The 11,522-nt window shown below is 50.9% G+C and overlaps 1 protein-coding gene across 1 annotated transcript; it reads right to left on the minus strand.

Moving 5' to 3' along the window:
• Positions 1-2,889: 2,889 nt before the first annotated feature.
• Positions 2,890-11,310, minus strand: LOC139276471 (cardiac-enriched FHL2-interacting protein-like). The gene has a single exon (XM_070894507.1). The coding sequence runs from the start codon at positions 11,142-11,144 to the stop codon at positions 6,210-6,212; it is 4,935 nt and encodes a 1,644-aa protein (XP_070750608.1). The 5' UTR covers positions 11,145-11,310; the 3' UTR covers positions 2,890-6,209.
• Between the last annotated feature and the right edge of the window lie 212 nt (positions 11,311-11,522).

Raw genomic sequence — 11,522 nt, forward strand, 5'->3', positions numbered from 1 at the left:
GGATAGAAAATCGGGCAGGGTGAATAACGGATGGCTGATTCACATCCGCCAATTTGTCACCGGCGCCCAAAGTGAAAATGACCCCTACTGAGTGGTGATTGGCGGTGGGAGTCCAGTCAATGATTTTTATTCCATCGCTCCCCAGGGGAGAAGTACTGAAGATGAATGTTAGTGCATTAGCGGAGTCACTACATCTGGTGTGGAATGTCTGTAATAACAGATTCAGTCATTGTACCTCAGGGTGACATACAACCCAGTGATTCAACCCAGCATTGAGCAATTGGCTTTCATGCCTTAACTCCATCCATAGGGCCAGCACAGGCACAATGGGCTAAATGGCCTCCTTCTGCGCTGTACCATTCTATGATTTTATGATCTGCACTATTTATATAAGTGAGTGATTTTCCTCTTAAGGTACATTCCCTTACTCTCTGCCACAACAATTTTCTTTTATGCAGCGAAAGATACCACGCTTCCAGTGAATAGAAATTGCACTCACAGGAAGTTGGATTGATGTAGGGTCGTAACGCTGTGACTTCGCTTTCCGGTCCTACATTCCCTGGGAGTGTGGCTCCCTGCTGGGACTGTGGAATTTAGCTTACTGTCGATTTTCCGTAACAAAATGCCCAAAGGTGCTTCACAGCGGGAATGGAGGAGACTGGGTGGGAAGTAGGGGAGAGGCTGGGATGGCAACTGAACGCACAGATCCAAAGGTAAGTCTTGAAGAAGTGGCAGAGGGAGACATCGCAGGGATGGAGAGGCTCACGGGATAGCTCCAGAGGCCAGTTGCCTGGGGAATGAAGGCCCAGTCATCAATGGTGGCGCGGGACAAGGGAAGAAAGTGGGGTTAAAGGCTGCAGAGAGGTAGAAGGGTGTGACGCACATTGTAGACTAGAGTTAGAAGAGTAGAGGTTGTGCAGTGGGACACAGGAGTGGAGAAGTTTGAAGAGGTATATTGGAGCAAGCATTTTGAAATTGTACGCTGGTGACGGGGTGCTAAGGACAGGGGGCAGTGTCTGCGGGACTTAGTACGGGATGCAATATCGGCTGCAGAGTTTTGGATGAGTTGGGAGTTTGTGTAGGGGTTAATGAGGATAAATTGAGACTTGATGGGACAAAGAAAAAGGATGAAGGTTTCAGTGATGGTGGTAACAAGATAGTGATAGAGACTGGTGATGTTTGGGAGGTATGGTAGTTACCTATGTTACTGGACTAGTTAACCCAAACACCTCACCTAATAGTCCAGACAACATGAGTTCAAGTCCACTTTGGGAATTTGAATTCAGTTTCAAATAAAAACTAGAAATAAAAAGCTGGCGTCAGTAAAAGTGACCATGTCAGATTGTTGTAAAACCAACGGGTTCACTCATGCCCTTTATCCTCTGTGGCATATATTTGACTCCAGTCTCACACCAACATGGGTGACCCTTAACTGCCCTCTGAAGCCCCTAATTTGTATCTAGTTGCTACGCCAGCGGCTCAAGAAATGTCCATCACCAGACCTTCACAAGGGGAAACTAGGGATGGGCAATTGCTCATGACGCCCAGATCATGAAAATTAATCAATAAAAATGTGGAATGAAGCAGCAGAGGTGGATGTTGCAGCCTTGCATTGAGTCAAACAGGATGCTGTGGTAGCAGCCATTTGGGACTGGTCTAAGTGAGCAGCCTGGGAGGGGGTAGAAGCACCACCTGAATGATGGTGGCGTTCCAAATTAGTGTCATGATTCTCGGATTCCATGGGGTCATGTGACAGGACCTGGGGTATTTTCACTGAGCAATGATACTGGAGTCACGGCTCGGCGGTACTGCCCTTTAACCCAGAGTCCAGAGTTCAATTCCAGAGCAAACCGAGAGCACAAAAGTCGCCCCCTCCCCTCTCTCCTAGCTGCAGAGGTAATCCTGCAAAACAAGTTTGGGATAGTTCACAGTGAACACAAGTTCGCAGCAGGAAAGTATCCAGAGCATGTCAGGAATTGGATGTCATATTCAGGGAGCTCACATGGTTGGCAAGAGTCGTCATTGGAAAGGCTGCATTGGTGCAGGAGCAGATTGTTGATAGGAGAGGAGCAAGTTTCACTTTATACTGAGTTACGCCGTTTGTGGTAGGGGTGCTTGATATTAACAACTAGGGGCCAGAATGGAATCATGCACATGCCTCACACTGACTAGCAGGGAAAAAAAACACCGAGGGCTAGAAATTCGTCTCAGGCGGTGGCGCTAAACGGGCAGTATTGGATCGCCCACCCTTTATGCACTGCTTCTGACGTTCAGGGACACTGCAGTCAGTGCAACTGAGTATCAGGCGATGCGTATAACGGGCAGCCAAACCGTATTGCACCAACGCACAAGATTAATTTCTATTCCCTAGTAGCTGTCAGGAAAATCTGCTGCATGGCTTGTATTAGAAAATGTTAATCTCTAAACATTAATTTTGATTTCACAGTCCACTACCCCACTCAGCAATTCCCCCCCTCCCATCTTCCCCCCACACATCTTTCCCCCCCCTCCGCCACCCACCCATCTCACCCCTCCCCCACCCCACCCATCTCCCCCCCATACCCAGCTCCCCCCACCTAGCTGCACCCCCTCCCCCCCACCCACCCGTCCACCCCCACCAGCCATCTCTCCCCCACTCCCACACACCACCCATCTCTCCCTCCCTCCCCCACCCCACCCATCACTTCCCCCCCCCACCCATCTCTCCCTTCCTCCCCCACCCCACCCATCTCTCCCTCTCTCCCCCACCCCACCCATCACTTCCCCCTCCCCCCCCCCACCCCCCCACCCATCTCTCCCTCCCTCCCCCACCCCACCCATCTCTCCCTCCCTCCCCCACCCCACCCATCTCTTCCCCTACCCCCCCCCCCACCACCCATCTCCCCCACCCCCAGCCCCATAATTGAGATTTGACCTACCGCAAGGCTAGAGAAACTTTTGTTTAACTTCCTTGGTAGTAGCAATGCTTATTTGTGACTGACCTTTCCCAACTCGCATGTCATCTGCCTACAAAACCTTCACTGCACCTCAGTGGAGATTCAGCGTGTGAAGAATTTAGAGATGCTGGGTTATAAAAACAGAAAATGCTGGAAATACTCAACAGGTCAGGCAGCATCTGTGGAGGGAAACAGAGTTAATGTTTCAGGTCGATGACCTTTCGTCAGAACTGGAAAAAGTTAGAGATGTAACAGGTTTTTAGGCAAGTGTCGGGGCAGGGAAAGTGGGAGGGGAGAGAAGAACAAAAGGGAAGGTCTGTGAGAAGGTGGAAGGCAGGAAAGATTAAGAGACAAAGGTGATGATGTTCCATTACCATCTCATTTTGTCCCATCATCCCCTTTCTTCTCTCCTCCCCCTCAGTGGATGGAATCCGCACTGTGACTCATGGAGGAGCTCTTTAGCCACAGGGAGAAGACAATTGAGGAGGATTCTAGCAATGATATTCCCAGTGGCCAACAGCAGGAAGATTCCTCTGTAGTTGCCACAGTCAGACTTATGGTCCACAGGGTTGTAGTGATCCCCGCCCTCCTATATGGCTCAGAAACGTGGACCATATACAGTAGACACCTCAAAGTACTGGAGAAATACCACCAACACTGCCTCCGCAAGATCCTGAAAATCCCCTGGGAGGACAGACGCACCAAAATCAGTGGTCTTGATCAGGCCAACAACCCCAGCATCGAAGCATTGATCACAGTCTACCAGCTCCATTGGGTAGGCCATATCGTCTGCATACCCGACACGAGACTCCCAAAGCAAGCACTCTACTCGGAACTCCTACACAACAAGCGAGCCGTAGGTGGGCAGAGGAAACGTTACAAGGACACCCTCAAAGCCCCGCTGATAAAGTGCAACATCCCCACCGATACCTGGGAGTCCCTGGGCCAAAGACCGCCCTAAGTCGAGGAAGAGCATTCGGGAGGGCGCTGAGCACCTCGAGTCTCGTCGCCGAGAGCGTGCAGAAAACAAGCGCAGGCAGCGGAAGGAGCATGTGGCAAACCAGACTCCCCACCCACCCTTTCCTTCAACCACTGTCTGTCCCACCTGTGACAGAGACTGTAATGCCAGTATTGGACTGTTCAGTCACTTTTAGAGTGGAAGCAAGTCTTCCTCGATTTCGAGGGACTGCCTATGAAGATGATCTTTCCTCCCCTCCCCTTTCCCTGCACATGCACTATCAGTTCTGACGAAGGGTCATCAAACTGAAACATTAACTCTCTCCACATATGCTGCCTGACCCGTTGAGATTTCTCGCACTTTCTGTTTTTATTTCAGATTCCAGCATCTGCAGTAATTTGCTTTTGTATTAGAGGTGTTGGGATCTGATATGTAAATGCATGTATCTTTGAACTGTATGGTATAATCCCTGGCACATAAATTGAGATTACTGTTGGTCATATCTGTGTCTACCAATGGTATTGTGGTAAAGTATATCCCGAACATCACTAGCCTTACTTAATACCACGTGCTCAGCCTGTATTTTCCCAGCAATGCCGACAACAAATCCTGCCCTGTTTAACTTCTGTGCTGACACGATTTATAAAATGTGTTAAAGAATCCCAAAAAGCAATTTACTGTTGGCAAATTTCTGCATTAGCTTGAGGTGGTATTGTCAAGTGATTTAGTTGATGCGCCAATGAGATAAGAAATCCTGCTGAAGTTTGTCAAGTTAATAAAATAACTCGTCTTTAGAAGTGTGATTTGGGCAGCTGCAACAAGGCAAGGGAATGCACAATAAGTGGTAGGACACTGAGCGGTGTGGAGGAACAAAGGGACCTTGGAGTGCATGTCCACAGGTCCTTAAAGGTAGCAGAACAGGTCGATAAGATAGTTAAAAAGGCTTATGGAATGCTTTCCTTTATTTACCGAGGCATAGAATATAAGAGCAGGGAAGTTATTCTAGAACTGTATACAACACTAAGTTAGGCCACAGCTGGAGTACTGCGTACAGTTCTGGTCATCACATTACAGGAAAGGTGTGATTGCATGAGAGAGGCTGCAGAGGAGATTTACGAGGATGTTGCCAGGACTGGGGAATTTTAGCGATGAGGAAAGATTGGATAGATGGGGTTGTTTTCTTTGGAGCAGATGAGGCTGAGGGGAGACCTTATTGAGGTATATAAAATGATGTGGGGCCTGGAAAGAGTGGCTAGGAAGGATCTATTTCCCTTAGCGGAGGGGTCAATAACCAGGGGGCATAGATTTAAAGTAGTTGGTAGAAGGATTAGAGGGGAGATAAGGGAAAAAGTTCACCCAGAGGGTGGGGTGGGTCTGGAACTCACTGCCTGAAAGGGTGGTAGAGGCAGAAACCCTCATAGCATTTAAAAAGGACTTGGATGTGCGCTTAAAGAGCCATGACCCACAGGGCTACGGACCTAGTGCTGGAAAGTGGGATTAGGCTGAATAGCCTCTTGATGGCCAGCATGGACATGATGGGCCGAATGGCCTCCTTCTGTGCCGTAAGTTTTCTATGATTCTAAACTAATTGATAAGTTGAGTTTCTGCTAGCACAGCAGTGCACTGGAGACTGAGCACAAAGTATGGCACACACATTGAAATAAAACTTTCTCCAAAAACAAATAGCTGCATTTCTTTGCCTGTTAACGGTGGAATTGTGACCAGGGCTGCTGATAACTGCATTTTACATGCACAAAACCCGACAGAATTGAACATTATTTAAGAATCACAGAAATATTCAACGCCTCTGTTTCTTTTTACAGACAGATGAAATCTGATCATCACCCAGGAAAATGCATAACTTTGCCCCGTTTTACTCTGTGTCTTACGGCAATAAAACATTCATCTCCAATGGCTTTACCAAACATTAACCAAACACCTTATTCCTTTTTCCCGAAGTGCAGAGGCCAAAGTCATGTAGCCCATTGTAGCTCGCCGTGAATTGCTCGCGGATTCCCAGAGCGGAAATGAAGACAATGGGGATTGATGATGGTACAAGTTTGCTGGAACCAAGCTCCTGTAAGGAGCCGGGACCTCACAAGATGCTTCTCGACATCACTTGAACAAACCTTGCGTGGAATTTGCGGTGTCTTCTGTACCCTGGAGTGATAATGGAGATGTCCAGAGGAAAATTACTTTTCGTGTTGAGCAGTGAATGCCAATTTGTCTCTGGCATGACTGTGTGGTTGAGTCTGCGACCAATGCTTGAAGCTTGCTCGGCTGCAGGATATCCTTGCCCCACCGTAGCCTCTCGTTTATTCCACCGTAAAACTGATTGGCCTTCCATGGGGCAGAAGGTTGCTCACTCCATAAGTATGTTGCGTTGACCAGATGCCTGTAGCTTTGCTGTCTTTGACCTCGGCACAAGATGGAGCTTGCATGGGCGCTTGCTGCAAACCAGGCTGCCCTGGATTGGGATATAACGTCACACCTGGTGGAATATAATAGAGCGTCTCCATGTGCGCGGACTCCGCCGAGAGACTGCTCTGGGCATACTGTTTATGGTGCTGGGTATCCGCTTTATCCTGTGAGCTGCCTTGCTGGGACAACAGTTGGCTTTGCATCTCCAGAGGTCTTTGAGAAGACACAGGAGGTCCCACAAAGAGCCCAGGGTATGGCATGTTGGGTAAGTAAGATGGACCCATCATTGCTGGATTCAACAGGTAAGGAGGGAAAGGCACCTGGTACACTCCACCGTAAGGGTGCTGGCGCATCATGACTTCCACATACTGCCCCGTCTCCGGGTCCAGCAGCATCTTGCGAGACGGCTGGATGGGGGCATCCACGAAGTAATATTTTCCGGTCTCTGGATCCACAAGCATTTTTCTCTGAGTTTGAGGGTACTGAAAGCAAGGCAGGTGAGGGTTGTCCGTGTCTGCAGGAGATGGGGGGACTTCGCAAAGTGCCTCTGCAAAGCTCGCTGCCCTTGGACCCGGAGGGAAAGGGTCCAATTGAGGCTGCGCTGGGCTTGGCGAGGCGTAATATGGATTCCGCAGGGAGAGGCCAGGGGATTGCGGCTCCTGGGAAAGCTGGCGAGAGAGTGTCTGCTTCTCGGGTCTGTGAGCATCTATCGCCTCCACGCTGCGCTGGTGCTGGAAGTAAGGGATTGCCGGCGAAAGGTTTGCTTTAAAGGCGGCACTGTGAGGAGAAGCAGGTGTTTGTCCAAGGATGGGCGCCTGGGCCTTTTGCTCTTTGACCGGAATGGTGAGATAGTTCACACTTTCCAAAGGCGCGTGTTGTTGACTGGGCTGCTCCTGAGCGGCAGAGGGACCCTGCTTGTTCTGATCGTGGCCCGACAGCCTGCCCAGGGAACTAACTGGAGGAAGGGTCTTCACGTTGAACTCCGCCGAGCTTGAATGAATTTGCGAAGCGGCGTGTTGGTGTGCCGCTTTGCTCGCCGAGACCGCGATGTCAATGGCAAAGGCTGACGCGCCTCTGGAGTTAGCGCGGCTGGCCAGGCTGGGGGCTGAGGTCTTGGCTGGGCTTTTCACAGTCTGCTGTTGGTCTGCGGGTTTCACAGTTTGCTTATCTTTGGCACTAACCGAGGAGGGAGCAGCGGCTTGTGCGCTGACCTCATTCAGGAGATGATGCTTCACCGATTGTTTATTTCTTATTTTGCCATCGCTGGTTTCCAAAAGATTCTTGCTTTCCTCTTCTAAAATCAGTGACAACACGTAGCTGTCTTTTATTGGCTGGGACTCTTTGGCCATTCTCAGTCCAGTTTTCTCTGAAGCTTGTAGCTGTTCAACCTTCTCCCTTTTAGCCGGATTCTCTGATTCAGACTGGCTTTCTTTCTTAGTCTCACTCTTGCAAACAGACAACTTGATGCTTTCGCTGCTCTGGCTATAACCCTGGAGTTTGCTCCGATTTCCCACCCCAGCTTGGCTCTCATTGGTGCCCTTGGGTTTCCCAGACAGCGCCTTCTCTTCACATGCGCTCCCCAGCATCTTACACTGATTCTCCAGTCGAACTTGCATATCCTTGACACTTTCATACTTCCCGGATGATGGTTTGGTGACTTCACTGCTGGCAGTGGAATTATAGGAGAATCTTTTCTCCTTTTGCCACCCAGCATTAGTCTCATGTTTCGGCTCGCCTCTCCCGGTCACCTTGGTGATGTCCACAGTCTGGGATAGCGAGCTCCTCATCACCAAGCTCCTCTTGTCCAATCCTAGCTGGACCATCCTTATCTCCTCATCCTTCCCAACTGGCGAGTGAATGTCATCACAGTCAACAGTGGAATATCCCAAGGCTTTAGGCCTCTGCTCCCCCTTGCCTTGGCCTTCTCTCCCACCTTCAGCCTTCCCTTTCATGTCTTCAATCTTCAAAACTGAATTTTCGGAAATGTTACTTTTACTTCCGGATTTTCTGACTTGACTTTCCTTGTTGAGTTCCCCTTTCCCGGTTAACTCTTGGACACTCTCGCTGCTGGATGAAGACATCTTTACAAGTGTCTTCTGATGATCCAGCCTGGAGTGAACCTTCCTCTCTGAGGTATCTTTACCCGGTGATATGGTCGCGTCGCTTATGTTGAGAGTTGACGTACTTAAATGTTTGCTGCGGTGTTCCACCCTTTGAGGCTCATTCTTCTCCGCCATTATTTTGGTATCGTTATTCCTTAAGGGTGAGACCTTCTGCACTTTAGTTTGATATTCTGCTCTGTCTTGAACCTCTCTTTTAGAATCACTTTTTCCGTGTGTCAAACTCAAATCCTCTCTGAGCGAAGCTCCTTTGCCAGTCAGGGTTTGTGGGCTGGGAAGTTTCAATGGGTCCTCTCTTTGGGAACCAGGTTTATTGGTTGTCACTTTACTCTCTTCCTTCTTTGGAAGGCACTCTGCCGAGTCCTTCTTTGGCTTTCCTGCCGTAGTTTGACTGCCTCCAACAGGCTCAACCTTATTGCCTTTGGGGTGTGAATTAGAGGTTAATGAAGCTGGGCTCTGGTTCCCCACTCCAGCTGAGGGACCTATTTTGAGCTTATTTTTTTCAGACAGCAAATTGCAATCTTCTCTAGATAGCTGCCGCTTGGCCAAATGTTCAGCTTTCTTTTCCTTTGCATCCTCTCTGGTGTCATCCCTTTTAGGAGATACCCTGGCAGCTTCCTGATTTGAAGCAGGTGGGATCTGTGGTGTATCGTCTTTGCTATTTTTCTTTTTGGAGTTCTTCAAATCGGTAGACTGAATTGACACGTCGCCCTCTCCTTTCCCACCTGTTGTACTAGTCTGGATTCCACTCCCTGTTTTTTTAAGGGAATCTATCTGGCTTTTCCTGGTATCGGATGGAATCAATAGCTTGATATCAGAAGAATATAACCTGGAGGTGTCTGTACTCCCCGCGTAGGTCCAATATTTCTTGTCTACTGATGAATCGCTGTAATTTTCTCTGTTGCCTTTCCAACTCACCGATTTGCATTGGATATAGATGGGCAGTGTCGGGTTACTGTCCATCGGCGCATTGGTTGGATCAGATTCTGCGGACAATTGGGAACCAGCGGGGCGACGAAGCTGTGCGGGTCCAGAGGGTTTTGCTTCAGTGACATTGAATCGTAATGCTCCATAGGTGTTCTTGACCAGTTTGCGAACATCTCGCACATGGTGGATGGGCCCTTTCGTTCGCTGTTTCAGAGATTCGCTTCTGTCAAACTGCGGGTCTTTAGTCCTGCACTCGCCAGTCTCGAATTTAAATGAAGCGGGCAGGGTCTGATACTTGGGGTCAAGGGTGATGATCTTACTGCGAGAGCCAATGTTTGGGGCGAGCTGTTCTACAGTCCCAAAAGGGTCAACTTGCAGGGTTCGAGAAGAAGGTGCTGTCTCCGGTGCTGGTGCTATTAAGGTGCTCCTTGATGCCTGCCTTGTGTCTAGAGTGTTGCTAGACTGTTTATAACTCGCTTTTTCTTCGTAGCCGGGTTGTTTGATTTGCGCCAGGTAGCTGACCTTCTCTCTGGTGGGCTGTGGCACGCCGTCCCCATATCTGTCCCCCGGGATGGTTTGTGCGGGTGGTTTGTCAGCTGGCAGGATGCCTGCATCACTGAGCAAGAGGTGGCATTTGTCTGCGCCCGGGCCCATGGCTCTCCCTGACTTCAGGCCTTTCTGATTGTCCGGGACACTTTCCTTCCAGCTCCTGGCCGGGTTTTCACCACGGCCGGCGGCCTCCCGATTGGGCTGCCCATCCAAGGCGAGGGCTCCAAGCTCACCCTTGGCAGAGCCGCAGCTGTCCTGCCGGACTATGCTTCTCCTTCCATCCCCTTCGGCGCTCAGGTCACAGCTTCGCCTTCTGAGACCCCCAGCCAGGTCCTCCGCCGACACTTCGCTCTCCGACTTGGAACTCTGCCGCCTGAGCTCCTGGTACACTGCTTGGGCGGGGTACTCGAACTCTTTGAAATTGGCCGAGGAAGGGGTGGAGGGGACGGACGAATGGGGGTCCTGTATCGCCCCGCGTTCCATCTTGAGTTCTTGCTCGAATTGCATCTTCTTGGAAATGACATTGGAAATGTGGCAGGACGCGAACTTGGCCTTTTTGGCGCATTCTTCCGTCGACTCTGCTCGCTGGAGCTGCCGGTTGCTGCTGGCTGCCTCCGGGGTGGCTGTGGTGTCCTCTCTGCCAAGCTCCTGCTTCTGCATCCCATCGCCAAGGTCCAGCCCATCGCTGCATCTGAAGACGGTCAGCTCGCTCCTCTCCCGCTTCTTGAACTGGATCTCCCTCTTCGGCACCGTCCGGCTCTCGTTGCGACCCCGGCTGTCCTCCTGACTGCCCAGGGCCACCTCCACACACTCAAACTGCGCCGCCCCCAGAGCCTGGGCATCTGCCTCCTCCCTGCCCTCCTCGGCCCCGGGGCTTGGGGCGCAGCGTGCGCCGTGCTCAGGGTCGGGGTCTTGCTCCTGTGTCCCCGCCAGGCTGGGAGCACTCGACCCGGCCACACTTGACCACTTGCTGGTGCCACTGCTCTCCTCTGACAGCGACAGCGACACGTCGGTGGATTCTCCGGGGCTGTAAACATCCATGTAGCTGCTGTGAGGGCAGGCCAGGCTGCGGAAGGCGAGAGCAGTCAGCCTCCTAACCTCGCGGTCCGTTTCGTCCAAGTCACTCATTAAACTGGAGGTCTCGCTCACAAAGTCGACACAGGCGCTGGCAACGCTTACACGCGGGCCTCTGGCAAAACACTCCCCAAAGTCCTTCTTCTCAATCTGGAACATCTCTGCCCCCCTCTCCTCCTCCCCTAACCCCCACAGTCTCTGTTAGAATGATGGCCTTGGGCACACTGTGTGCTGTGCGAGCTCCTGGTCTCCGGCGCTGTGTTGCTCGCCTTTGCCCAGTCCTGCTGCACTATTCTGGGCAGTGATTGACAGCTGAACCTGTCGCCTTCCCTTCCCTGGGCAGTTGTTGCTGTGCCTGTGCATCCGACCCCCCTCCTCTCTCTCTCTCTCTCTCCCTCCCTCCCTCCTTGTGGTGGTGGATCAGGTTCAATGCATTTGCTGACTGCCCCTTCATTCTACCGGCTGCTGTGTTCCCAGTTGTTAAATTGCAATCCGTGGCCCCCAGGCAACTCTGCAGGCTGATCTGCAGCCTAACTC

This window comes from Pristiophorus japonicus, chromosome 11 (genome assembly GCF_044704955.1).
Source record: "Pristiophorus japonicus isolate sPriJap1 chromosome 11, sPriJap1.hap1, whole genome shotgun sequence".
Classification (NCBI taxonomy): domain Eukaryota; kingdom Metazoa; phylum Chordata; class Chondrichthyes; family Pristiophoridae; genus Pristiophorus; species Pristiophorus japonicus.